General features: G+C 70.1%; 8 protein-coding genes across 8 annotated transcripts; 4 read left to right on the top strand and 4 right to left on the bottom strand.

Moving 5' to 3' along the window:
• Nucleotides 1-217: 217 nt before the first annotated feature.
• FA09DRAFT_360871 (hypothetical protein) lies at nucleotides 218-6,167 on the top strand. The gene is made up of 7 exons (XM_025745285.1): nucleotides 218-768; nucleotides 830-1,587; nucleotides 1,641-4,781; nucleotides 4,838-5,040; nucleotides 5,095-5,220; nucleotides 5,279-5,961; nucleotides 6,024-6,167. The coding sequence occupies exons 1-6, from the start codon at nucleotides 411-413 to the stop codon at nucleotides 5,901-5,903; spliced, it is 5,211 nt and encodes a 1,736-aa protein (XP_025597818.1). The 5' UTR covers nucleotides 218-410; the 3' UTR covers nucleotides 5,904-5,961; nucleotides 6,024-6,167.
• A 3,162-nt stretch (nucleotides 6,168-9,329) lies between these two features.
• FA09DRAFT_360869 (putative cytochrome b5) lies at nucleotides 9,330-10,043 on the top strand (the record flags this gene model as incomplete). The annotated part of the gene is made up of 5 exons (XM_025745284.1): nucleotides 9,330-9,375; nucleotides 9,435-9,496; nucleotides 9,548-9,607; nucleotides 9,666-9,675; nucleotides 9,970-10,043. The coding sequence occupies 5 exons, from the start codon at nucleotides 9,330-9,332 to the stop codon at nucleotides 10,041-10,043; spliced, it is 252 nt and encodes an 83-aa protein (XP_025597817.1).
• Nucleotides 10,044-10,118: 75 nt separating this feature from the next.
• Nucleotides 10,119-12,463, bottom strand: FA09DRAFT_319136 (glycoside hydrolase/deacetylase). Its single transcript, XM_025740926.1, has 8 exons — nucleotides 11,886-12,463; nucleotides 11,709-11,834; nucleotides 11,487-11,657; nucleotides 11,300-11,427; nucleotides 11,172-11,249; nucleotides 11,005-11,121; nucleotides 10,843-10,946; nucleotides 10,119-10,787 (listed from the first exon to the last, which is right to left on the bottom strand). The coding sequence occupies exons 1-8, from the start codon at nucleotides 12,301-12,303 to the stop codon at nucleotides 10,469-10,471; spliced, it is 1,461 nt and encodes a 486-aa protein (XP_025597816.1). The 5' UTR covers nucleotides 12,304-12,463; the 3' UTR covers nucleotides 10,119-10,468.
• A 491-nt stretch (nucleotides 12,464-12,954) lies between these two features.
• FA09DRAFT_334398 (MFS general substrate transporter) lies at nucleotides 12,955-14,603 on the bottom strand (the record flags this gene model as incomplete). The annotated part of the gene is made up of 8 exons (XM_025743729.1): nucleotides 12,955-13,095; nucleotides 13,148-13,222; nucleotides 13,276-13,358; nucleotides 13,413-13,480; nucleotides 13,527-13,626; nucleotides 13,677-13,822; nucleotides 13,872-14,355; nucleotides 14,408-14,603. 8 exons carry the CDS (start codon nucleotides 14,601-14,603, stop codon nucleotides 12,955-12,957), a joined length of 1,293 nt encoding a protein of 430 aa, XP_025597815.1.
• Nucleotides 14,604-14,975: 372 nt separating this feature from the next.
• FA09DRAFT_360866 (hypothetical protein) lies at nucleotides 14,976-16,613 on the top strand (the record flags this gene model as incomplete). The annotated part of the gene is made up of 3 exons (XM_025745283.1): nucleotides 14,976-15,037; nucleotides 15,093-15,695; nucleotides 15,757-16,613. Exons 1-3 carry the CDS (start codon nucleotides 14,998-15,000, stop codon nucleotides 16,611-16,613), a joined length of 1,500 nt encoding a protein of 499 aa, XP_025597814.1. The 5' UTR covers nucleotides 14,976-14,997.
• Nucleotides 16,614-16,620: 7 nt separating this feature from the next.
• Nucleotides 16,621-18,563, bottom strand: FA09DRAFT_308672 (hypothetical protein). Its single transcript, XM_025740587.1, has 6 exons — nucleotides 18,396-18,563; nucleotides 18,318-18,340; nucleotides 18,068-18,264; nucleotides 17,952-18,006; nucleotides 17,607-17,898; nucleotides 16,621-17,547 (listed from the first exon to the last, which is right to left on the bottom strand). The coding sequence occupies exons 3-6, from the start codon at nucleotides 18,229-18,231 to the stop codon at nucleotides 16,901-16,903; spliced, it is 1,158 nt and encodes a 385-aa protein (XP_025597813.1). The 5' UTR covers nucleotides 18,232-18,264; nucleotides 18,318-18,340; nucleotides 18,396-18,563; the 3' UTR covers nucleotides 16,621-16,900.
• A 4,215-nt stretch (nucleotides 18,564-22,778) lies between these two features.
• FA09DRAFT_339035 (hypothetical protein) lies at nucleotides 22,779-23,554 on the top strand (the record flags this gene model as incomplete). The annotated part of the gene is made up of 2 exons (XM_025744170.1): nucleotides 22,779-23,489; nucleotides 23,516-23,554. The coding sequence occupies 2 exons, from the start codon at nucleotides 22,779-22,781 to the stop codon at nucleotides 23,552-23,554; spliced, it is 750 nt and encodes a 249-aa protein (XP_025597812.1).
• Nucleotides 23,555-24,013: 459 nt separating this feature from the next.
• FA09DRAFT_334397 (PHF5-like protein) lies at nucleotides 24,014-24,518 on the bottom strand (the record flags this gene model as incomplete). The annotated part of the gene is made up of 4 exons (XM_025743728.1): nucleotides 24,014-24,148; nucleotides 24,211-24,322; nucleotides 24,379-24,459; nucleotides 24,511-24,518. 4 exons carry the CDS (start codon nucleotides 24,516-24,518, stop codon nucleotides 24,014-24,016), a joined length of 336 nt encoding a protein of 111 aa, XP_025597811.1.
• Nucleotides 24,519-24,523: the final 5 nt, after the last annotated feature.

The raw sequence follows: 24,523 nt of genomic DNA, 5'->3' as shown, positions 1-24,523 counted from the left end.
GAGCGCGCGGCGGCGCGGCGTGAGCTTGGCCCTCCTGCGCCGTGCCGTGCTCGGCTCGCTGCTGCGCTTGGCCTGGCCTGGCAGGGCCCGTCGTCGTCGTCGCGGCGGTGCTCTGCTCCTCCATCCGCGGCCAGTCTTCTCTGTGCCGCTCCCGCCGAGGTCTCCACTCCTCGCTCCCCCTCTCACCCGCCGCGCGCCTGCCTGCGCCGCCCCTGCCCGCAGGCTCGTCGCTCCTGCCCGCGCCCCCCGCTGCTCCGCCTTCGCCCTCGCTCCGCTGGCCGGCCGCTCCTCCTTGTGCGCCTGCGTCTTGCCCCTGCGTCGTCTGCCTCGCGCCCTCTCCGCTCCGCCACGCGAGTCAGCAGCGCGCCCGTCCGCGCCGCTGCGTCCTCTGCGCCTGCCGCGTGCCAGGAATGAGCCAGAGCCAGAGCCAGCCCGCCGCTGCCGCTCCGTCTGCCTCCGGTCCCCGCGCGCCCGCTGCCAGCACGGGCAGCGCCGCCTCGCCCGCGCTCACCGCCAAGGCGCCGGCCTTCAACTACGCCGCCGCCGCCAACAAGGCCCGCGCACCGCCGCCGCCGTCGTCTGCCGTGCCCGGCTCCGATGCGCCGCACGCCGCCGCGAGCTCTGCCACTCCGACGTCGATGCCCAAGGGCACCCTGAACGCCTCCTCCAGTAGCAGCGCCACCGAGAGCGCGCCCGCTGCCAACGGCCACACGCGCCGCCAGTCGGCCGTCAGCCTCGCCAAGGGTCCTGCGCCCGCCGCACGCATCGGTGAGTCGCACTGGTCGCTGGTGGCGTGCGTGCGCGCGTCGCTGACCCTGCATCTGCGCAGCCGCGTCGATCAACTTTGGCTCCGTCGCGGACCAGAACAGCATCCTCTCCTCGTCGCCCGCCGCGCAGCCCAGCTCCGGGCAGCACCTCAAGGGCAACCAGCCCACGCAGTTTGGCAGTCTCGCTGCAGACGCAGCAGACGCCAAGCAGGCGCGCGAGAAGGTCATGGGCTTCAAGCCCGCCGGCGGCGAGGCCGCCGCGGCGCCTGCCAACGGCAGCGCGGCCGCCGCCACGCCGAGCGAGGGCACCGCGCCCGCCGCAGCCGTGACGCCCGCCAAGCCGGCGCGCACCGTCGACTTCCAGAAGCTCTTCCAGGGCGGCGGCTCGAGCAGCTCGTCGCACGCCGCGCAGCCGGCCGCCGCTGGTGCAGGTGCCGACGGCGCCGCCGCTGCTGCGCCTGCCGCCTCGTCGCCGCAGCAGCAGCACCAGGGCGCCGCCGCCACGTCGAACCAGCAGCACCGGCCCTCGGCGCTGCGGCCGCCGCAGCACACGGCGCCGCGCTCGTTTGAGAACCAGCGCTCGCCGTCGCAGACGCACTACGCGCCCGGCACGCCCGGCAATGCGCGCGGCCCAGGCAACAACGGCGCACCGGGCAGCCCGTACCAGGCGCACCACGCCGGCCCGCACGGCCAGCAGCCGCGCTCGCCGCACATGGCCCACGCGCCGCCGATGCCGCACATGCACAGCATGAACGCGCCGCAGCAGTGGCAGCAGCAGCAGCAGCCGCCGCAGCAGCAGCAACAGCAGCCGCCGCACATGGTGAGTCGCGCATCCGTAGCGTGACGCACGCTTCCGCTGACACCCTTGCGCAGTACGGCTACTATCCCGTGCCGCACGGCTACTACCAGCCGCAGGCGCCGCAGCCGCACTGGGCCGGGCAGCAGCACGCGCCGTACGACATGGCCCAAGGCCAGCCGCGCTCGCCGCGCAACATGCCCGCCTCGCCGATGGGCGTGCCGCAGAACGGCATGAGCAGCGGCGCGCCGTCGACGCCCGGCCTCTCGTCGCCCGCCTCGACGCGTGGCTCGGCCATGCCCGCCACACCCTCCGCCACGGGCTCGCCGCACCCGGCGCACATCGGCATGGGCCAGCCGCCAAACGCGCGCGGGCCGGCCAGCTTCGCGCCGCACGGCGGTCCGGCGTTCGGCCACTCGCCGTCGCACTCGTTCAGCAGCAACACGATGAGCCCGGCCGCGCAGCGCTTCGAGCCGTCAAAGCGCACCAGCAGCGCCATTCCCATCGTCAACCCCGAGACGCGTGCCTCGGTCGACATCAAGGTCTCGTCGCCCGCCCCTGCGCCCGCAGCGCCCGCACCGGCCGCCGCGCCGTCGCCCGCCGTCAGTAAGGCCGCTGCCGCGACACCACCCGTCGCCGCCGCCTCGCCCGCGCCCGCCTCGCCGGCCGTGAAGAGCAAGGCGACGACGACGCAGGACTTCATGGCGCAGGTCGCAGCCAAGGCCGCCGAGGCCAAGGCCAAGCGGGAAGGCGGTGCCTCTGCTTCGGCCAAGGCGGCCAAGGAGAAGGAGGACAAGGAGAAGGCCGACGCTGCGGCCGCCGCCGACGCTGCTGCCGCCGAGGCCAAGAAGAAGGCCGCTGCTGAAGAGGCCGAGCGCGTGCGCAAGGCTGAGGAGGAGAAGGCCGCGGCTGCCAAGGCGGCGGCTGCCGCCGAGGCCGAGGCTGCCGCTGCTGCCGCAAAGAAGGCCGAAGAGGAGAAGAAGGCCAAGGAGGAGCAAGAAAAGGCCGCTGCCGCTGCTCGCGAGGCCGAAGAGAAGGCTGCCGCTGAGCGCAAGGCGCAGGAGGAGAAGGCGGCGCAGGAGAAGGCCGATGCCGAGCGCAAGCAGCGCGAGGAGCGCGAGGCCAAGGAGGCCGCCGACGCCAAGGCTGCTGCGGAGGCCAAGCAGAAGGCCAGCGACGACGAGAGCGCCAAGGCAGACGCTGCCAAGGCGGCCGAGGACTCGTCTGCGGCCCAGGCAGAGGACGCGAAGAAGGCGCGCCCCGATGCGATCGACACGTCTCTGCAAGAGTCGGCCGACGCCCTCGACGCCGGCTCCGCCCCGCGGCGGTCAGTGGCCGACATTGAGCGGATGGCTGCCGAGGCCTCGTCGATGCCGCAGACGCCGCTTGACGGCCCGCCGCCGCGCACGCCCGGCATCCCGAGCACCCCGCGCACGCCCGGCACGCCCGGCTTTGGCGGCCTGCCCGCCAAGCCGCAGATGACCTCGGTGCCCTCGAGCACCAACGTCAAGCTGGACGCCGAGGCGCTCGAGAAGCGCAAGCGGCCCGCCGTGGCGCAGCTCGACCTCAGCAAGACGCCGTCGGGTGCCTCGTCCGATGCACCGATGTCCGCAGCGCTGCAGTCGCTCGGCTCGGCGCGCTTCATCGAGGACATCAGCAAGGTCGCCTACCCGACGTCGATGCAGTCGCCGAAGCCGGAGCTGAACGAGTCGGCCGAGCCCGGCAAGTTCCGCTACGACCGGGACTTCTTGCTGCAGTTCATGGGCGTGTACAAGGAGAAGCCGGTGGACCTGCCGCCGCTGGCCGATATCGGCATGGACCCGTCGCAGGCGCAGACAGGCCGCTCCGGCGGCGGCCGGCGGACATCCGGCATGGGCCCGCCGGCACCTCCGGGGCGCGGCGGCTCGATCGGCCTCGGCCTCGGCGGCAGCTCTGCCTTTGGCAAGGGCGCCGGCGGCATGGGCTCCTTCGCACACCCCAAGACGAGCGAGGAGCGCTTTGCCGCCTCGAGCGCACGCTCGGGCAGCGCATTTGGCAGCGGGCCGATGGGCTCGTTCAACGCCGGCGCCCGCTCGCAGCCGCTCTCGCGGCCCGCCAGCGGCAGCAGCGCGATGCCGTCGCGCGACATGATGGGCACGGGCGTGCCCGCCGGCGGCCGGTCCAAGTCTGGCCGCGGCCGCGCGCCGAACCCGAACGCCGGCGGCGGCGGACGCAACCAGGTCAATCCACCCGAGAAGGGCGGCCCGACCATCCCGCTGGATCAGGTCGTGCCGCTCGCCATGTCCGAGACGCGCTGGCAAGGCACGCGCGGCGCCCAGAGCGCCAAGGCCGACTCGCCCGAGATGGTGCAGCGCAAGGTCAAGGCGCTGCTCAACAAGCTCACGCTCGAGAAGTTCGACAGCATCTCGAACCAGGTGCTCGAGTGGGCCAACAAGTCCGTCGACGAGACCGACGGCCGCACGCTGCGGCAGGTCATCGCGCTCATCTTCGAGAAGGCGACCGACGAGGCCGCGTGGTCGGAGATGTACGCGCGCCTCTGCCGCAAGCTCAACGAGGAGCTCAGCCCCGACGTGCGCGACGAGGCGCTCAGCTCGGAGAGCAAGCCCGCGTTCGGCGGCACCCTGTTCCGCAAGTACCTCATCAACCGCTGCCAGGAGGACTTCGAGCACGGCTGGGCCGCGCGCGACGCCACCGTCGCCGCCGCCAAGTCGAAGGAGGTCGAGGACAAGGCGAAGAAGGAGCAGAACGAGCGCAACGAGACCGAGGCCAAGGAGGCCGAGGCCCGCGGCGAGAAGCCTGCTGCGGCCCCGCAGGAGGCTGCGCTGCTGTCCGAGGAGTACTACGAGGCGGCCAAGGCCAAGCGCCGCGGCCTGGGTCTTGTGCGCTTCATCGGCGAGCTGTACAAGCTCGGCATGCTCACGGAGCGCATCATGCACCTGTGCATCAAGAAGCTTCTCGCCAACGCCACCGACCCCGAGGAGGAGGAGATCGAGTCGCTGTGCAAGCTGCTCACGACCGTCGGCAAGACGCTCGACGGGCCCAAGGCCAAGCAGCACATCGACATCTACTTCACGCGCATGGCGGAGATGCGCGATGCGCCGGGCGTCAACTCGCGCATGGCCTTCATGCTGCAGGACGTGATCGAGCTGCGCTCGCGCGACTGGATCCCGCGGCACGACAACGCCGCGCCCAAGACCATTGCCCAGATCCACGCAGACGTGAGTAGCTCGTTGCGCCCATGTGCTGCGCCGGCCTGACTCTCTCCCACCCACAGGCTGCGCGGGCAAAGGCACAGAACGACGCCGAGAACGCAGCGCGGGCGGCCCGTGGCGGGCCGATCCAGCGCGGCGGCTCGCGGCGTGGCCAGGCGCGCGGTGACTTTGGCGGCGTCGGCGCCGTCGGGCCCGACGGCTGGAGCACCGTGGCGCCGCCGCCGCGGCAGAGCAAGGTCGGCGACCTGTCGAGCTTCGGCAAGGGGTGAGTGCGGCGCAGCAGCCGCATGCTCGTCAGCAGCTGACGCCTTCTCTGCAGCATCCACCGCAGCGATTCGAACCGGCCAATGTCGGCCATCGGCCCGCAGAGCGTCTTTGCCAAGAAGAACCAAAAGTCGGAGGACGGGAGCAACCCTCCGTCGCGCACCAACTCGACGACGAACATGTGCGTGTGCCTTGCGCTGCGTTGCCTTATCACGCCGTGCTGACCCGTGCCCCGCCAGGTTCCACCTGCTCAACCAGCAGAGCGAGGCTCCCGAGCCTGCTACGCCGGCTTCCGCAGAGCCGCAACGGCCAAAGCTCAACCTCGCGCCGCGCACGAAGCCGATGCCCAGTGCCGACGGCAAGGACGACGAGGACGAAAAGGAGGCCGACGACGCCGCTGCCGGCGACGAGGCGGGCAAGAGCATGTCGGACGAGGAGGCCAAGCGCAAGATCGCCAACGACATCAAGGAGTTCCTCGCCGTCAAGGACATCAGCGAGGGCAAGCTGGCGCTCGAGGACCTGCCGGCGCCGCGGCGGTCCGAGTTCATCGACAAGATCTTCGGCACGGTGCTCGAGCGCAAAGAGTCCGAGGTGCAGCTCGTGTGCGAGCTGCTCAAGGCGGCGCGCGAGGCGCAGCTCCTCTCGGACGACGACGTCGTCAGCGGCCTCAAGGAGACCATCACCATGCTCGACGACATCAGCGTCGACGCGCCGCAGGCCTTCAAGTTTGCCGCCATGGTGCTGCACGCCTCGGGCCTGCCCGACGACAAGATCCAGACGCTGGCCGACGGCATGGAGGGCGAGGGCATCACGCCGCCGAGCGCGAAGCTGATGAAGAAGCTCGCCGAGGTGCGCGAGGCATGAGCTGCGCCTGCGCGTGTCATGATGGCCACATTGCCTGCGTCCCGAGCGAGTTCGAGAGGTGAGCATCAGCTGTGCCAGTCACCAGGAGCCCGCAGCTGACCGCCGGCCTCGCAGCCCTCACTCGTACAAAAGTGGCCCCGACCGCGCCGGCCGCGCCACGAGCGCGCCTGCCTCACTGACCCATCCACACCCTCCCCTCCCCCATGCTATGCTCACCCCCAGCCACACGCTGTACATCTCGTCTATCGCATGCGCTCTCTCCTGCTCACGCGTGCTCTGAATGAGGTGTGCCTGACATTGAGTGTGCGGTGACGGCGGAGCTGGATGCAGTGTATGGTGGGACCAGTGTGGACATGCGGACAGAGACAGATGCGCGGACGCGGCGGCGCTACTCGGCCTTCGGCGGCACGAGCGTATTCAGCGTCTTGGACCACTCCAGCACGCGCGGGTGGCACATGACCTTGCGCGCATCGAAGCCCACGACCCAGATGCCTTCGAGAGACGTGGCGCGCGAGATGGCCACGTAGGCTTGACCTGTGCGTGGCGGTGTCAGCGCAGGCTCGGCATCGCGAGTCGGAGCAAGCGCACCCTTCTCGAACACCTTGCTCAGGTCGACTTTGCAGTACGGCAGCGTCTGGCCTTGTCTGTGGGCACGGCATCAGCTTCGCAGCCCAGGCCAGAAGCGGAAGGAGACACTCACGATTTGTGGATCGACACTACAGGCGTAACGAAAGAGTCGGTCAGTCATACGTTCGGTGTTCGCGTCGGGCGGCACTCACTGGCCCATGCAAGAATCAGAGGCTGGCCGCGCAGGGAGCGCCAGGGTCAGCACCGTCTCGACGCAGGCTGGCGGCAGCATGCACTCACAATCTGCTCGCGCTGCGCCTGGATCTCGCCGTTTGGCAGCTCATTCTTCCAGATCTCCGGCACGACGAGCTCGGCACGGATGCCGCCCGGCACGATGAAGTTGACGAGCGGGTACTTGGGCAGCGGCCCGAGAGACTTGGCCGGCGACGAGGAGCGCGAGCGCGGCGCCTTGGTGCCCGGCGCCGCCTCGGGCGCGCCGGCGTGCATCGCCATCATCTCCGGCTTGCGCTCCGCCAGCATCACGGAGCCGTCACGATTCGTGCGCGAGAGGTCTTCGCCGGCCGCGACGCGTGCCTTGTACTCGTTGACGTCCATGAAGCCCGTGACCTTGCCAATGCTGCCGTTGACGAGCGTGTCGTCGGTATTCTTGATGAGCATCACCTGCGCGTTGACCTTGAGCGTGATGCTCGGCGGCGCCATGAAGTTGGAGAGCAGCTTCTGCCGCGGCTCGGGCGGCATCTCGCCGCCGTCGCGCGCGTTGAAGCACCGCGGCTCCTGCTTCAGCGCCTCCAGGCGGCCCATATTTGCGCGCTCAACGTCGGCGCGCAGCGGGAAGAGTTCGGTTGGTGTGACGCCCTTTTCCGGCGGCGCAGGCCGGCGGTCGAGCGTGCGGAAGCGTGCAATGGTGTCTGCGCTCATCTGCCCGAAGCGCATCTCGTTGAGCATCTTGACGAAGCCTGGAGGGCGGTCAGCCTGCGCCTCTCTTGCCGCAGCGTGCCGTTGCTGACTCACTGCCGTCCTTCTGCCGGAAGACCTGCGTGAGGTTCACCTTGTGCTGGATCACTTCGTCCCACTTCTCCGCGTCAAACGCAAAGTTGGTCTGCCCCGCCTTGTTCACCGGCGGCAGCTGGAAGAAGTCGCCCGTGACGACGATCTGGATGCCGCCAAAGGGCTTCGGCGTCTTGCGCACCAGGCGCGCCACCTCCTCGAGCTTGTCGAAGAGCGTCGGATCAATCATCGAGACTGCCTCGGCGTCAGCCGACAGCTACGACGCGCCACGCCGCAACGCTCACCCTCATCAACAATGAGCACACTAGTGCGCAGCCAGCGACTGCTGGCCTTGCGGTTCTTGCGCAGCTTGCTCACCAGCGTCGCCACGGGCCCGTCGGCCAGGCCTACGCCGGCGAAGCTGTGCAGTGTGACGCCGCCGACATTGCACGCCGCAATGCCCGTCGAGGCCGTGACGGCGATGCAGTCGGCCTTGGCCGCATACTTGCGCTTCAGCCCGGCGATGATCTCGCGCAACAGCACCGACTTGCCCGTGCCTGCAGCAGAGTCAGCGCGCACCACTCGGGCCCTCGTTCCGCTCGACGCACCGGCACTGCCCGTGAAGAAGACATTCTTGCCCTCGTCGACGACCATCTTGTACACCATCTTCTGCTCGATGCTGAGGAAGATGCCGCTGAACTTGGGCTTCTTTGCGCCCCAGGCGTCGGTGTCGGTGCGCGCGTCGCCCGCCTTGAAGAGCGCGCCCGTGGCCTTGCGGTCCTCGCGCAGCTGCGCCGTCGACTTGAGAAAGAGGCTCGCAGCATCGCGCGGCGCCGAGGGCCCGGCCTGCGCCGACGTGCTCGCGGCTGATGGTCCAGCCTCGTGCTCATCAGCGGCGGCGCGCGGGCGGGGAGCGCCAAACGCCACGCTGCCCGTCGCCTTGCGGCGCTGCGCCGGGCCCGAAACGAGGGCGCGCGGGCGCGAGCCAGACGCCGCTGCGGCAGGTGCAGTGTGAGCGGCATACATGCGGCGCACTGCGTGGCTGAGACGCACCCGGCTCGTTGGCGACGTCGCGCTCGCACGGCTGCGTCGGCGGGAGCACGCTGCGGCGCACCTCGGGCTCCGGCGACGGGCTCCACTCGATGGGGTTGCCCGGGCTCGAGCCGGGCAGCAGCGACGAGGCGGGCGTGGCGAGGGATGAGCGAGCTGCGGTGGACACGGCGCTGCCGTTCTCGTCGGCGCCGAGGTCCGAGGCGTTGCCGGACCAGGAGCGCTTGAGGCCACGCAGGCCGGACGCCGGCTGGAAGGCAGCCATGTGTGGAGTGCGGGCGAGGCGGCGGGAGCGGTGCAGTGGTCGGGAGGCAGAGGCGGCTGCTGCTCGGTGTTGCTCGCCGAGGAGAGCGCCACTCTACACGCCAGGCACATTTCGCGCGCGCGACGCGTCCCAGACCATCACACTGTGCTCGAGAACAATCGGCGGGCGATCGGCGTCTTGCCGTCCTCGCCTGCCTCGGCTCAGCCTCGAGCCGGTCGCTGCTGCTGTGGAGGGCTCACGCTTGCACCCGATGGTACGCCCTCGGCAGCGAGGGCTGTGAGATGCCGCGCCATCGCCCTTGTGCTGCACGGCTGGCGCCGATGTGCCGAGCAAGCCGCCGCTGCGAAATGCGCGCGCGGCTGTTGGACGAGCGGCGCTGCCATGCGGTGCGCCCCGCATCCGGCTATCGTCCTCCCGTGCCGGCAGCGCGCAGCGGCCCCTGATGCCTGTGCCGCGATCACGCGCGCGCGCCCCGCCGCGCGCGCCTTCGCCGCCGACGTCCATCCCCTCACACACCCCGCCGCACCGCCGCAGCCATGAGCAAGACATTCAGCGCCGAGGAGGTCAAGAAGCACGCGTCGGGTGCGTGCAGTCGCGGCCGCACCTCGCCCGCGCCACGCCGCTCACACGCCCACCCGCAGAGGAGTCCGTCTGGGTCGTCGTCGACGGCGGCGTGTACGACGTGACGTCGTTCCTCGACGACGTGCGTAGCCGCGCGCCGCGCTGTGCTCGCGCTCCGCTGACCATCCACCAGCACCCGGGCGGCAAGAAGATCCTGCTGCGCAACGGCGGCAAGGACGCGACCGAGGCCTTTGTGAGCGGCGCCGCTGTGCCTGCGCGCCGTCTCCGTGCTGACGCTCGCGCACCTCCAGTGGACGTACCGTGCGTGTGTCTCGCTCTCTCTGACGGCTAGCGGCGAGAGCCGGTGCGCTGTGTGGCGCGTACGTGGGAGCGCGGCGCACGGGGCGTCAGGCTACCTGCGCGACGGGGCCGGCGGTGCATCCGTGTGCGCACGACGGCACAGAGTGTGCCGTGCGCACAGGGTGTGCAACAGCGCACACACAAGTGGACAGCCGGAGCCGATGCAGCGCAGAACGATCTCCGCAGCCGGCGCAGGCGCGATCCGATGTTGGCCAGCGACCCGCACTGCTGACACGTGGTCCTCATGGCTTGCAGACAGCGAAAAGGTCCTCAAGAAGCAGGGCGGCAAGCTCAAGATCGGCGAGCTGGAGCCGTCGTCGAAGCTCTAAGCGGCGCACCGAGCGCTGCGCTCGCGCTCGAGAGGGCAGCAAGCGCATCCGTCTGCCTGCCAGGCGAGACGAGGAGGGCGTGGAGCGTATGATATCTATGCCGTACGTAGCAATACAGGCTATTAGGATGACATATGGAAGCGTGAGCCTCAGACCGCGACAAGAAGGACACGCGCGGCTGGACTGGGAGTTGGAGACGGGCCGATGTCGGTGTGGACAGGGGCTCGCTTGATTGTCGATATCGAGCGACGCCGCTGGCCAGCAGCGGCGGCACAGGGCCACGATATTGGTACATCGGGGGCGCATACTGCAGCTCGTCGTCTCGCGCTGCATTGGCGCCAGGTACGAGCCGCTTGCATCTCTTCGGCCCTGCTGGCTCTCGACGGGCTCAAGCGGCAACGTCCGGTCACGCAGCCACGCAGCGTTTAGAGCGTGGCCATCAGCGCGACCGCGCCGCAGCCCGCCACAGCCATGGCCGCGCCGAAGGCCGAGTATGCGGGCGAGGCACTGCTCTTCTTCTGGCCGTCGGCCGCCGATTGGTCGCTCTGCTTGCCGGCCGCCGTGCTGTTCTGCTTCGTCGCACCGGCGGCACCGGCGCTCTGCTGCGAGGCAGCCGACGTGGCCTGGGCCAGGACGGGCGCGTACGTCGTCGACACGGCCTTGATGTCCGGCCCCGGCAGGCCCGACGCCACGCCGCCGGCGATGTACTCCTCGAAGCTCGGGTAGGTAATGTCTTCGAGATATCTGCAGCGAGGCGTGTCAGCTGTGCCACAGCAGCGGGGCGCCAGCCACCACGCACGGCTTGGTGTTGTTCATGCAGCTGAAGACGGGCACCACGTGGTCGAAGCGGGCCTTGATGTTGGGGTACTGCGAGATGAACTCGTGCATTGTGCCGTTGTTGAGCTGTGCACAAGAGCAGAGTCAGCGCGGCTTTTCCGACGCACCGCACGGTGCCACGCACCTCGTGCGCCAGGACAATGTTGCCCTTCTGGCTGTTCTCGCCGGCGATGATCGCAGCGTAGTTCCGATCGATGGCCTTCTGCGACTTCTTGCCCGCCGGCTTCATCTGCCAGTCGTCCTGGTGCCGGCGTAAGCGCGGTGCAACGCGGACGCAGCTGCGCGACTCACCGTGTCGTCCGTCCAGATGATGGTAGCGAGGCCGAGGCCCGTCGCAATGGCGCGCACACGGTCGTCGACGTCGCCGAACTGCACGCCGCGTCAGCTTGGCGCGCGGAGCACACGTCCGCGCGGCTCACCGGAGGCCGCCAGCACTGCACGGTGATGCCCATCACGTCCTTGATGGCCTTGGCCGTGTAGTACAGCTCGGCAAAGACTTGCGTGTCGTTGAGCGAGGTCATGTAGCGGTGGCTCCACGTGTGCACGCCTGGACGCCAGGGTCAGCATGGCCACGCAAAGGTACAGCACTCGACGCCCGCGACGCACAGATGTCGTGGCCGTCGACGAGGCCGCGCTGCGCCTGCAGCGGCCAGTCCATGACATTGCTGCCAATGTAGAACATCGTCGCCTTCTGCTTCTGGTCGCGCAGGTAGTCGTAGAGCACCTGCTGCGTGCAGTTGGGTCCGTCGTCGAACGTCAGGCCGTACGTAGACGGCTCTGTGAGGCAGCGTTAGCCATGCAGCACGACGCCGGCCATAGCGCACGCACCGGGGCAGCCGACGATGTCGTCGGGAATGCCGGGGTGCTTGGGCACGTCGCAGTGCTCGTACGTCCACCAGCAGTCCGGATTGCTCTGGTCGTACGTGGGCGTGAAGCTGTCGAAGTCGCCGTCGGCTGCGGGCGGGGTCAGTGCTTGGCCAGGCACGGCAGTGCTCTGTCACCCACGCGTGCCCTTTGGCTTGACGCTCTTGGGGATGATGCCCGACTTCTGGATGGCACTCCAGACGCCCTGCGCCTGAACGTCGCCCGGCAGGATGTCGGCGATCTCCCACACCGTCGGGAAGGTGCCCTCGAGCGCCGAGACCTCGGGAATGCTGTACGGCGTGCAGGCGTCCGTCTCATCGGTGATGGCCGCCTCCTGCGCCTCGCTCGTCGGCGCTGTGGCTGCGGGCGAGCGGCGTCGACGGGCGACCTTGGCATGCCGCACGGCGCTGCCGGCCGCGTGGCGCTCGTAGAGGTCGAGCGGCACACCGGCGGCCGACGAGCGCCCGGCGCGCGGCACGCCGTGGCCGACGTGGGCCGCCGCCGACGCGGCGCAGCCGAGCAGCACGGCGGCACCCAGCAGGCGGGGTGCGAGGCGCATCGTGCAGTAGGAGTGGGTGGGATGGGGATGCGTGGTGGTAGTAGCGACGAGCGCCGGCGACCAGCGAGGAGCAAGCACAGGGGGGCAGACAGCAGCGCCGCAGCGGGCCCAACGGACAAGCACCGCGACGTCGGCCCACGGCAGCGAGCCGCGAGGCGAGCGGCGCATCAAGAGACACGCTCGGTGCGCTGCGCTGCGCCTGCGTCCTGGCGGCGGCTGCTGCGGACCCTGTGCTGTCGCTCTGGATCAGCAGCATGACCACGCCGCATTTCCGCTGCTGCATGGCGGTGCAAGCGTGCGTTTGAGCGTGATGCAGGATGCAGCCGCAGCCGCAGCGGCAGCGGCGTGACGCGGCAGCTAACGCAGAGCCGCAGACAGCATCGCAGGATGCAGCGGCAGACGAGGGAGCGCAGGAGGCGTCGGGGCAGCCGCCGCCTCGCTGCAGCTGGCCCACAGGCGCACTGCGAGCCGGCGGCTCGGCCGGCGCCCGCGCCGCTCCTGCCGGCGGCCTGCATGCCGTGCCGGCGTCTTGCGCATCTTGCCCACAAGCCAGCCCAGAACGTCGTGACGCTCTGGTGCCGCTGCAGCAGCAGGCTGCACTTCGCATTCTTATTCATGGCAAGCCACGCACATGGCCCTCTCCCTGCTTCCTCACACGCGCTTCTTGAGGTCCAGCCCGCCGAGGCGCCAGCGCAGCGTGCACACGAAGCCGGCGCTCAGGAGCGAGACACTGCCGACCAGCAGCAGGGCGGGTCGGTATGCCCTCGTGCCCGACGCCGCGCCTCCGAATGCCTGGCAGCCAATCGTCAGTGACGGCGCGCAGCTCGCACACGGCCCGACTCACGTCGAGCAGGTAGCCGGCTGCCGGCGAGCCGACGCCTGAGCCGATGGCTCGGCTCATCGTGAGCATCGACATGGTCTGTGGCCGCGCTGTCAGTCGTGCTGCTTCTAGACAGGCGTGTCCGCACGCACGACGACCGTCTCCTGGACGCCGAACAGGGATGCGTTGACGATCGGCATCAGCGAGAGCAGCGCACCGGCTGCTGCACCATTGACTGCAGGAACTCGGAGTCAGCGAGCAGCGCTGCAGAGCTGCTGCGGCTACGCACTGATCAGGAAGGAGATCAGCGCAGCGAGACTGTCGGAGACGCTCCAGATGCCGAGGATGCTTGCGCCCCTGCGGAGCTGTCAGCGGCGTGCCGCGCGCGATGAGGCGCACGCACATCAAGAGCATGCTCAGCGCCAGCGAGGAGATCGGCCCGAAGCGCGAGTCGGCGAGGAAGCCAAACATGATGCGGCCCAGCGCCGAGGCGAGGTTGTAGCCTGCGGACGTGAGCGGCTCTCCCCGACGCGCTGTGGCTGGTGCTGCTCACCTGCTACAAGCCACGCGCCCGTCTCGGCCGTGTAGCCGGCAGACACGGCAAACGTGGGCAGGAAGAACGGCGGCACGAAGAGCGAGAAGGTGACGGTCGCCGTGGCAGCGAGCAGCAGGAGGAAGTTGGTCTGCCGCAGGTACGACCTGCAAAGGAGATGAGCGCGAGGTACAGCCGACGCACGGCGCCACGCACATGCGGACCATGGCCAGTGGCGGCGGCACGCGGTGCTTGAGCAGCCAGCTGGCAGGCACGAGCACGGCGAGCGCCAGCAGACCGTAGATGCGGATCGCCCATGCCAGGCCGACGGCGCGCGCGAGGCGCGAGAGGCCGACGGCGAGCACGGCGCCGCCGACGCCCGAGCCGGCGTACACGATGCCGCCGGCGAGGCCGCGGCGGCGCACAAAGTACTGCGTGGCGAGCGAGCTGCAGGCGGCAAACATGAGGCCGTAGCCGACGCCGACGAGGGCCTGGGCGGCAAAGAGCAGCGGCAGCGCGTGCAGCGCGTACGAGAGCAGCACGTAGCCGCCGCCCACGCACAGCGCCGCCACGAGGCCGCTGCGCGCGTTGCCGATGCGTGCCACGAGCGCCGTGAAGGGCAGGGCAAAGACGCTCGAGAGCACGACGGACAGCGACGCCAGCCAGCCGAGCGTGGCCGACGAGGCGACGCCGCGGTGCGCTGCGGAGAGAGTGTGAGCCCTGCCACACGCATCGCAGCACAACGCACGCACCGAGCTCGGCCTGCACGATGCCAAAGCTGTAGATGAGGCCGAGCACAACGAAGAAGAACGTCGTGCAGCCGGCAACAACGAGCCAGCCGGCCGGCCCGCCGTCGGGCGCAGTGTCGGGCTCGGCGCGTGCCGTGCTGCGGCTGCTGCTGCTGCGTGCGAGGCTGCGCAGTGGCAGCGAGGTTTGCGGCTGTGCCATGTGTGCGGCTATGATGGTGGTGCGAGGAGCAGAGAACGCGCTGGGGCGCAGCAGGACCTCCTGCTGCCTGCTCAACCGTCGCCCCGCACCAGCAGCCGCTTACGCCCGATCTGCCGCCCGGCCGCACACGCCCGTGCTGCCTGCCGCTGCCGGAGTGCCGTGCCTGCCTCTCGATGCTATGGTGCGGCTGCGAGATTGTGCGGCCAACAGCGCTGTGCCTTGAGGATGTGGGCGGGAGGCAGGAGCGGCGTCGGTGCTGGCATGCCGAGACGAGGGCGAGCGCTGCGGGAGCGTGGGAACAGCGCGCTGCGACTGCGAGCGGCGCCTCCACCTCGCCTTCGCCGCGCCTCGCCGCTTCCTTCTCGTCTGCCACACCCCGCATCCGCCGCGCAGCATGGACGCCGCCGCCGCCCTCGCCTCGCTCACCGGCCTTGGTGAGCACTGCGGCCGCCCGTCGCTGTCGCGCTCTCGCTGACGCGCACGCTGCAGACACCGAGACGGTCACGGCGCAGCTGCTGCCGGCGCTCGAGGCGCACGGCAGCCGCACCGCACTCGTGGCGCACCTCGCCGACCTGCTCGGGCCCGCGCCCGCCGCCAAGCAGTTCGCCGCACGCTATGCCGAGCAGCGCTTCCCGTCACCGCCGCCGCCGCAGCCTGTGGCCGTAGCGCCCAAGCCGGCCAGCAGCGCGGCGCCCAAGGCGCGCGGCAAGAAGGCCGCCCTGTTCGGCGCTGCCGCCGCGCCGCGCGCCATCGACGCACGCAGCCTCGCGCCGCCCAGCGGCCAGGCATACATCAAGACGCCCGAGCATGCGCCCGCCGCCAGCAGCAGCCGGCGTACGCAGGTGCAGCATCACCCGGGCCGCCCGCTCGTCTTCTCGCCGCCGCCCGCCGCACCGGCACGCGCCGCACAGCAGGCGCCGGCCAGCAGCTCGGACGCAGAGGCAGCCGGCAGCAGCTCGCCGGCCGAGCCTGCCCTGCCGCCGCTGCAGCCGACACTCGAGATGCAGACGCTCGACGCGGCCATCGCCGCGCTCAAGGCCGAGGCCGATGGGCCTGCGGGCAAGCGCCGGGTGCGCAGCTGCTTTTGTCATGGTGAGTCATGCCGTGCGCCAGACCGCCGGCCACGCTGCTTCTGCTGACGCTGCTCGCGCAGCACGTGTGCACCCACCACACCCGCAGGTGCCGCAGTGCACCAGCTGCGGACTCATTCTCTGTGCCCTCCTGGCACCCTCGCCGCTGCTGCCCGACGCAAGCTGTCCCTCGTGCGCCGCCATGCTGCTGCAGCCGGGCTCGCGCGCCGCGCTCCTCGACTCCATCACCGCCACGCGCACGGAGCTCGAGGAGCGGCAGCGGGCCGCGGCGCTGCGTCTGCGCGCCGAGCGCCAGGCCGCAAAGGAGGCGCGCGCTCGCGGCGAGGCGGCGCGAGTCGAGGTGTTCCCGGAGCTGGTGCCGCAGCAGCAGGCGGGCCGGGCGCGCGAGCAGCAGATGGAGAGCCAGCGCAAGGCGCGCGTGCTGACGCTCGACGCCAAGACGCACAAGCTGCGCGCGCCCAAGCCGAAGAAGAAGACGGCCAAGCCGGCGGCGGCTGCCGAGCCGCAGGCATCACGGGCGGCTCCTGCGCCTGCGCCTGCACCGGCAGCGGCGCCGGAGGAGAGCGAGGATGAAGAGGAGGAGGACTACGACGCGCAGGGCCTCGGCATCGTGCCCGACCCCGACGACGACGGCTTTGCCATGCACCAGGCCGTTGGTGCGCCCGACGGACTTGTGCGGGCCAGCGAGTTCGGCTGGTGGGGCCAGCCGCTGTCGCTCGGAGACGAGGACGCGGGCCTGGCGTACGTGCCCAAGCAGGACCGCCCGCAGCGCAGCGTGCCGGAGGACGATGCCGACGCCGAGCCCGAGAAGGGCAAGGGCAAGCAGGCGGAGCGCGCCGTGCCGGGCGCGCAGGTGGCCGAGAAGAAGAGCCGGCGCAGCAAGAAGGCGCCCGCAGAGGGCGGCGCACAGGCGACCTGAGCGCGGGATGGAGTGCAATGTGATCGTTCACTCGCGCCGACAGAACCAGAGAGGAGAGAAAGGCAAAGACAATTACAGTATAGGGGCTGGCGTAGGGGAATGGCGCCCGCGACGCGCGGATCGTGATGCGTCGAGTCGGGCAGGAGAGAACTGACGTGCGAGCCCAGGAGACAAACGTGAGGCGTGACTGTGCGTATACGAGGCGGCGAGGGCGAGCGAGGACATCAGAGATGCAGACAGACATGGTGCGGGCCTGCCGTGGGCAGCGCCGCGCAGGCATCTGTGCATCACGCCTTGCCGTAGCTCTCCAGCCGGCGCTGCGAGTGCGAGCTGTGCGACTTGCTGCGCGGCACGGAGGCGTGGCCGTTGACGGCGGCGCGCAGCTGTTCCTGCTGCTGCTGCTGCGCCTGGTAGGCGTACGCCGTCGTGTTGGCGTCGGCGGCGACGCCGCGCACCTTGGCCAGCGCGGCGTTGGAGAGCGAGAGCGGCAGCGCGATGGGCAGCGAAAGGTAGTAGGCTGCGCCGTGCGTGTACCAGGCGTCGTGCGAAGCGATGTGCGTCGGCTTCTCTGGGCCGAAAGCGACGGCAGGCGACTGCGCCGCCGGAGCAACGTAGCGCGGCGGCGAGCCCTGGTAGCCGGCCGAGCCGCTCTTGGCGCCGGCGTGCCCGAGAATCTGCGAGCCGGGCGGCGAGAGCGTCGCGGCCGAGGCAGGCGTCGAGGCCGCTGACGAGCTGTCTACAGGCCCGCCGATGCCGAGCGACGCAGTGGACGGCAGGCTGCGCGGCGCATCGTACAGATACTGGCGCTGCGAGCCGGAGCCCTGACCGAGCGCAAATTTGACAGCGTTGAAGAGCGAGGCGCCAAATGTCGTTGCGCGCTCGCGCTCGCGCCGCTCCTCCTCGATGAGCTCGGCGTTGATGGCGACCTCTCGCACTGGCGCATGCGACGTCAGCGGGCCTGGAGCGCGCAGCATCGGCGCCAGGTGCACTCACGCAGATCTTCGAGGCGGCTCTCCATCAGGCTGAACTTGTCCTCGGCACTCAGGCGCAGATGCTCCTCCTTCTTCTCATAGCGGCGCATCGAGCGGCTCAGCTGCGTCAGCGGCATGTCGATGCCGTCGCGCAGCAGCGAGACATCCTCCTTGAGCGCGACGACGCGGCGCATCGAGTGCAGGCCCGACTCGACGGCGGCGACGCGGCGGTTGAGCGCCTCGACGCGCGACGAGGGGTAGAGCACGGCCTCGTGCAGGTGCAGCAGGCGGCGACGCAGCAGCGAGAAGGCGTGCTGAGGGGCGCGGGGGTCAGCGGCTGCGCGCTCAGGCTTTAGACGACACGCACTGTCCACGGCTTGATGCCGGCGGCAAGCATGAAGAGGCGGATATTGAACTTGTTGCTGCGGCGCACAAGCGATGAGCACAGAGCGCACGCGCGTGCCGTGCCGCCCGCGCACTCACAGGTAGCGGTTGCCGTCGGTCAGGTTCTCCATGAGCCAGCTGAGCATCCAGCCGCCCACCATGGGGCTGGCCATGCAGGCGAGCAGGCTGGCCAGCTCGACGCGGCGCAGCTCGGCGGCGGCGGCCTCGCGCTGCGGCGCGAGCGGGTCGTTCGCGGCGGGCATGGCGTCGGCGTGCAGGATGCGGCGCGTGCGAGCCTGCGCGGCAGAGTGAGCAGAGGCGGAAAGGGTGAGCTACGCGGGGCACGCACTGCAGAGTAGATGTCGTGCGGCACTGCAAAGGCATGTGTGAGACGCACACCACACTGACACACACACACCGCACGCACCCTTGAGGAACTGGTAGAGCCAGAAGGCGGCGAGCAGCAGCAGGATGGCGTCGCTCCAGGCGTCGGCGCGCCCGCCGAAGAGCGCGCCGGCGGCGGGCGCGAGGGCGACGAAGAGCGGCGCATAGTGCCAGCCGCCGAGCGCCGCCTCGGCCGACTCGCCGACGGCGGCGGCGGCGCGCTCGAGGCCGTCGCCGGCGACGTCGAAGGCCTCCTGCGTCGCGGCGTCGGGGCGCGTGTAGGGCATCGGCTCAGGCGCGGCGCGAGGGGCGCCACTGCTGGCGGCGGCGGCGGCGGCGGTGCGCGGCGAGCGGCGGCGGGCGGTGCTGCTGCTGCTGCCGCTGGCACTGGCACTCGTGGCGCTGGACATGGCGGTGCGGTGTGGGTGGTGGTGGTGAAGAGGCATGGTCGCGGCGGCGGAGCGTGGATCAGGAATCAGGAAGTGGCGCTTGGCGCGGCAGAGAGCAACAGATGCAGGCGGCGCAGGCGCGCGCGCTGCTGCGGCGCGTCACCGTCACCCCGCACCGCCGCCGCACCTTGTCCCTGCCGCGCCGCGCGCCCGGGCCTCTTCTCACGCTCACCTCGTCTTCGCAAGCGAGCGCACGACGCGGCCAGGCGGTGCCGCAGCACGCTCCTCGCACCAAGGTGCTTCGCATGATGGGCGCTGCGCCGGAGCACGCCGGGAAGCGAGCGCTGGCCGGCGGTGCGCCGCTGCGGCGCCACCGCTCGGGTGGCCTGACGTCCCTTGCAGCGCGCGCTGCTCGCATGACGCGCTCGCCTCGCGCACGCGCCAACGTCGCGCGTCGAACAAGACGGGCCTCGCCGGCCGCAGCGACGTGGAGGCCGCCGCATCAGCGACAGGTCAGCGGCAGCCAGCCCTGCTCTGCTCCTCCAGCAGCATCTGCTGCTGCGTGCTGACTTTGATGCCTTCGAAGAAGCTCCGGTCGTTGGTATCGCAGCCCACCTGGCGCACGCGTGCTGGTCGAGCGTCGCCAGGGGCCAGCTCACACGCTGCACGTCATTCCCGCCGGGGGCCGTCCGTGCACTCTCGCTGCGCGACCGGACCTCGCCGCAGGCTCGTGCTGCAGATGCTCCTGGCTGTGCTCTGGACACTCTCAGCCTGATGGGGAAAGCACAAGCGACGAATGCACAGCGCCGCCGCATCGTGCTGCTCGTGCCGCGGCAGATCGCAATCGAGCAGCGCATCTGCCGTCCCACGCTAGCGGCCGAGTTCGACAGGCGCACGCAGCGAGCAAGGCACGGCAGGCGCAGCCATGCTGCGGCCGTGGCGTCTCGCGTCTGCCGCAGCTGGCACGCGCATCTTCGCTTCGACTCCAAGGCCAGCATCGAGCGCCCAGCACGCAGCAACGACGAGCTCAGGGCGGAGGCGTCCATGGCGGCGCTGCCCGTGCCTGCTGCCCGCGGCGCTCCCTGGCGCACGCGTCGCCGGCACACGACGCGACGCGCCGCGGCCGCTGTGGCGCGCCCTTGCATGCCTCGCTCGCTGCGCACCGCCACGTGAAAAGGGGGGGAAGACGCGACCGCCGCGCAGCGGCGGGCGCGGCGCGGGCGGCAGGGGCGGACGGCGCCGCGGGGCACCCTCGGAGGCCCTTCGAAGGGCCTTGGATGGCGACGTCGAAGCGCTGATGCTGACGCCGATGTGCTCAGCATTGCCCCTCGGCCGCGCTGCATCTGGCACACTCGCTGCGCCGACGAGGACGCCGGCGTGCCGTGATGGCGCAGCGCGGCCTCTTGGCACGGCAGCGCCTTCCACGTCGCACCATCGCGGCCGTCGCTGACGTCGCTGGAGCGAAGGTAGCGCCTAGGGGAGGTCTGTCTTGGGACGCAGCCAGGTATAGCCACACGCCTGCTCCTGTCCTGCAAGACCCCGGGGTCGCAGCTCCCCGTGAGGAGGCCGACCCCGGGGTCTTGACGCGCCCTGAGCCCCACAGCATATCCCACGGGGCGGGGTCAAGGTACACCTCATCGCCCTCCTGGGCCTCCTAGGCTCCTCGCTGTGGATGAGAACGAAGAGCCCCTTGTGCGTGTCCAAAAGCAGTGATGGCCTGATCGTGGGCAGAGGAGGATGGCAGGGGCGCGAATAGGAGCACACTGGCCCCTCCGGCCAGCGCACTCTGCTGCGCCCACGCGTCCGCACCCCAGGGTGTGGGGACTCCTGCGCGCTGGATGTGTCGGGGCCACTGCCCGTGGACGGAGCCGAAGCTGCAGCTTCGAAGGGCTTGAGGTCAGCTGTCAGCAGACCGCTGCGCCCACCTCGGAGCGACTCGGCCGCTGCGATGCTCGTCCGCGCAGCCTTTGTGGCGCATCCGTGTCGTGCGCATTTGAGCGCTGCGCTGGCCCGAGCGCACCATGCTGATCCGGCCCGCTAGGGTGCAGATGCAGGAGGCAGTCAAGCCCTTGTCAAAAGCGACAACATGACCTCTTGTGCCTGCAGGGCAGGGCTAGAATTGCTGGGAGCAGCATCAAGGCCCTGGCTGGGTGCCCCTGGCGGCGTGGTGCGCTCGCGCGCGTCCGGCCTCTCAGGGGGCGCGCTGCGCCAGGCACGCGCGCGTCAGGGGTGCGCTGCGCCGCCTCTTCCGACCAGCAGATACGGGAGCATGAGGGAAGAGAGCGAGGTTCTTGGGCGCTGGTTCTGCACGCTGCCTCACTCCGCACTCTTACTGAACAAGCAGACGCCAAGCAGACGCAGGGCCGCCGGATGAGTGCCGCAGCGGCTGTAGCGTCACGTGTGCCCGCTGGACTGCACGGCTGGGGCAGAAGCCCGTCCTCGAGGCGGTCTGGCGACAGCTCGCTGCTCGACTTTTCTTGGTTTCACGGCGCTGCTTCAGCCCTCGCGCGGCTCAGGGGCTCCGATCTTCGCCAGTGCGCGGCTGCGCCGACGCGATCTTCGGGCCGCCCCCTGTCTCGCACGCCGCACCCCTGTCGCCCCTCTGGCGCAGCCGCACTTCACCTGCACAGGTTCATTGCAGAACGTGCTCAGCATCATCGGGCGTAGCCCGCTAGAGGGGCCGGCTGTGGCATTCCGAGATGGGCTTCGGCGCTGCAGGCGTGCGACCAGGTGCGGCCTGCCGCGCGCGCGCAGCTCATCGCCGCCCGCCGCCGGCGTCGGTGATCTCCTGAGCCACGTAAGGCGCATGACTCGCGACTCCTGCGACGCCGCGTCCTCCGAGAATAGTTAGATGAGGCAGGTCCTGACGTCGGAGGCGCCACGTGCCTGATCCTGGCGGCTGATGAGAAGCTTGTGCGCGCCAGGAAAAGCAGCGCTGCAGCTGCGAGCATGGCGCCTGGGATGGACCAGAAGCCCTCACACCTCGTGGCTGTGCCGATTCCACGAGTGCGGCGAGAGGGCTCAGGTCAAGCGTGCTGCAGCGTGCCTCCGACTCGTCAGTGTCACCTGTGAGGGAGATGCCGCTGAGTGTGGAGCGCGAGCGCGACGGCCTGCGCTGCGCCTCGGAGGATGCGGCCAGCTCAGGGGCGGGGCGACCTACAGTGCTTCTGGGCGCCGTCGGAACAGATTGAGGCCCGGTCTAGAACACGCGGCGTTGGCGCAGAAGACAATAACGGCAAGCGCGCGGGCCGAGGAGAAAGTGCGGAGCGGGCCCCTGACGAGCGGACGCCCCTGAGCGACGACGAGCGCCGAGAGCCCGAAGGTGCGACAAACACATCTACCTCGTGTCTCCTCTCCGCTGCGCAGCCTCCTGTGCACAGGAGTGCGTGCTCCTGTGCCGTGCTGGGCGATCTTGGCTGCCGGCGGCTGTGCGCGGACGGGAGATCGGGCGCAGCTGAAGTGCGAAGAGCTTCTGTCGTCAAGGCACGGCGGGCGGCGGCGGCACGCGAGCGGACACTCTCACAGCGATGCCGCCGCCGAGCGGCTCTCTGGCGTGATGCCTCCCAAGCGAGAGAGTGCGAGCGGGGAGTGCTAGCACTCACAGGTTGCCGCGGCAGAGCCGCGATCGCGAGGGTCGAGGGTCGAGGGCTCTCGCAGGCACCAGGGCAGCGAGCGTGGAGCTTGCCTCTGCTGCCGTCCCACTGCCCCGCACACGCCTCCTTCCACGTATAAGACGCGGCTCGACCCCAGGTCCCACCCGTGTCACGAAAATCAAACCCCGCTGTCATCCCCTCGACAGCGAACGCTTCCATCGGACGAGCCTCCAGACCGCACAAGAAGGAGTCCTCTCGCAACACCTTGGTCGTCAACGTCTGCGCATCTCGCTGCCTCGTCCGCTCTCAGCACTATCGTCGTCGTCTTAGCCGCTCTCCGACGCTTCACCTCCGATGTCTCCGTACACACTGCCGACGCTGCCGCCGCCAACGCCGCGACGCGCAAGCGTCCCGCTGCCCGAGTCGGCGCCGTTCGCACCCTCCATGCCCTACGCCCAGCGGCGGGCGTCCTTCGACGAGGCACAAGCGCGGCACTGGATGACCCAGTGGCCGGCGTACGCCGCGTTCGAGACGGGCTCGCGCGCCGTCGCCCTGCCTGACATCCGCGTCAGCGACGACGCCTGCATCGTCAGCAGCGACCGCATGGCACGTGCGCTGCGCCTCGAGGTCGGCGACGCCATTGCCTCGCCCTGCTCGCCGACCAGCGGCATGGACTCGTCTTCGTCGGCGACCACGTCCTCCGCCACGCTCGACCACCTGCGGCCGTTCGCACGCACCAGCCCGCAGATGCTGCCGCGCACGCCGGGCTCGCCGTACAGTCCGCTCAGCGAGGGCTTCGACGGCGACAGCCTCTCGCCGCCGTCGGCCTTCGACGCGCGCCGCAGCGACACGCCGGCGCTCGACTTCCTGCTGCTCTCGCCCGGCAGCGGCGTCATGTGGACGCTCGACTCGCCCGACGACGTCATGCCGTGCTACTGGGACGGCAGCCGCGGCACGGACTCGCTCGATGAGAACGTCATCGCCTTCTCGCCGCGCCGCTCGGCCATGGACGGCGCCCTCAAGAGCGCCCGGCCGGCGCCGGCGCTACCGCGCTCCTCGTCGCCAAGCAGCAACGCCCGGCCGAAGCCGTCCGAGCTGCTCCGGCGCCGTCGTGGCGCCGTCGCCGGCCAGCTCGTGCTCTCCTCTCTCACTGCAGTGAGTCCTCCACCTGCCCTCCTCAGCCGGCCTCTCCGCTGATCCTCGTACTTCTGTCGCAGTGATCGGGCGCTCTGCTGTCACCTGCGGCCTTCCATTCTGTCACCTCCAGCCATCCTGAAGCTGCCCCTGGTCCAGCGCCCGTCCCTACTGGCTGCACACTGTACATCTACCCGCCTCCATGTATCCTCCGCCGGCGCTGCTTCCTCGCTTCTCGCCTCTCGCCGCTCCAGGCTCACCTGTATCTATCACTCGCTCCCTCCACCCGTACTTTATGTCACTGCACCAGAAGCGAGCGATCGGCGTGGATGACTGTTGAAGGAGCATTGCGTGATCGTGTTGGTACAGGTATGAGCGGACGCGAGAAATGAGCAGCAGAGAGACGGCGGCGCGCGAGGCTACCCTTTTTGGAACCTGCAAGACGAAAGAGACGGAGTCAGCGCTGCCGCACGCGCCTGCACATGACCGTGCCTCTCCCGGCGGACGACGTCGTACGTGCCACCTCTGGCCGACGCCTGCGCCACTCACCCGCCGGCCTGCGTCTGGTTCTTCTTGCGCAGATAGAAGAGATCTGTACGGCTGGCGCCGAGATTCACCACCTTGGGACAGCCGTCGCGGTCCTTCTCGAGGCGCGTGCACTCTGCGCAGTAGTATGCGTCCTGTGCGTGTGCCGAGTGTCAGCGTCGCCCCAAGTGTCGCACGCATGCCCACGCCGCCTCACCGAGATGCCCGGGCTGCCGCAGACGATGCAGCGGCCGCCGTACGTGCCGAAGTTGCACTCCTCGCAGATGCGCACCACCGTCGCCGGGCGCACGTACGAGTCGCAGATGGGGCTGCGGCGGCGGCGGGTCAGCGATGTGCGACAGGCAAGGCCGGCGCTGCGACGCACCACTTGCCGTCGCACTTCTCGCACAGGCGCCCGATGGCGATGCCCGGCAGCTTGCGGCAGAGGATCAGATCCGGGTGGTGCCTGCGTGCGCGTCAGCGGTATGCGGTTGGCGACGTGCAGCAGCAGACGCACTTGGACATGGTGC

Source organism: Tilletiopsis washingtonensis (assembly GCF_003144115.1).
Source record: "Tilletiopsis washingtonensis strain MCA 4186 unplaced genomic scaffold FA09scaffold_12, whole genome shotgun sequence".
Classification (NCBI taxonomy): Eukaryota; Fungi; Basidiomycota; class Exobasidiomycetes; order Entylomatales; genus Tilletiopsis; species Tilletiopsis washingtonensis.
The sequence above is the reverse complement of the archived record's forward strand: the minus strand, read 5'-3'. Positions and strand labels throughout refer to the sequence as shown.

Bases quoted from the DNA above. Each gene is read 5' to 3' on its own strand.
- FA09DRAFT_360871 (XM_025745285.1), top strand. From the start codon at position 411: ATGAGCCAGAGCCAGAGCCAGCCCGCCGCTGCCGCTCCGTCTGCCTCC. The intron at 4,782-4,837 runs GTGAGTAGCTCG...TCCCACCCACAG, and splicing joins TTGCCCAGATCCACGCAGAC to GCTGCGCGGGCAAAGGCACA. The intron at 5,221-5,278 runs GTGCGTGTGCCT...GTGCCCCGCCAG, and splicing joins ACCAACTCGACGACGAACAT to GTTCCACCTGCTCAACCAGC.
- FA09DRAFT_319136 (XM_025740926.1), bottom strand. From the start codon at position 12,303: ATGCGCCTCGCACCCCGCCTGCTGGGTGCCGCCGTGCTGCTCGGCTGC. The intron at 11,835-11,885 runs GTGGGTGACAGA...CCCCGCCCGCAG, and splicing joins CGTCAAGCCAAAGGGCACGC to CCGACGGCGACTTCGACAGC. The intron at 11,122-11,171 runs GTGAGTCGCGCA...CGCCGGCACCAG, and splicing joins TCATCTGGACGGACGACACG to GACGACTGGCAGATGAAGCC.
- FA09DRAFT_308672 (XM_025740587.1), bottom strand. From the start codon at position 18,231: ATGCCCGCCGCGAACGACCCGCTCGCGCCGCAGCGCGAGGCCGCCGCC. The intron at 18,007-18,067 runs GTGAGTGCGCGG...TGTGCGCCGCAG, and splicing joins ACCGACGGCAACCGCTACCT to CAACAAGTTCAATATCCGCC. The intron at 17,548-17,606 runs GTGAGTGCACCT...CGCATGCGCCAG, and splicing joins GAGCCGCCTCGAAGATCTGC to TGCGAGAGGTCGCCATCAAC.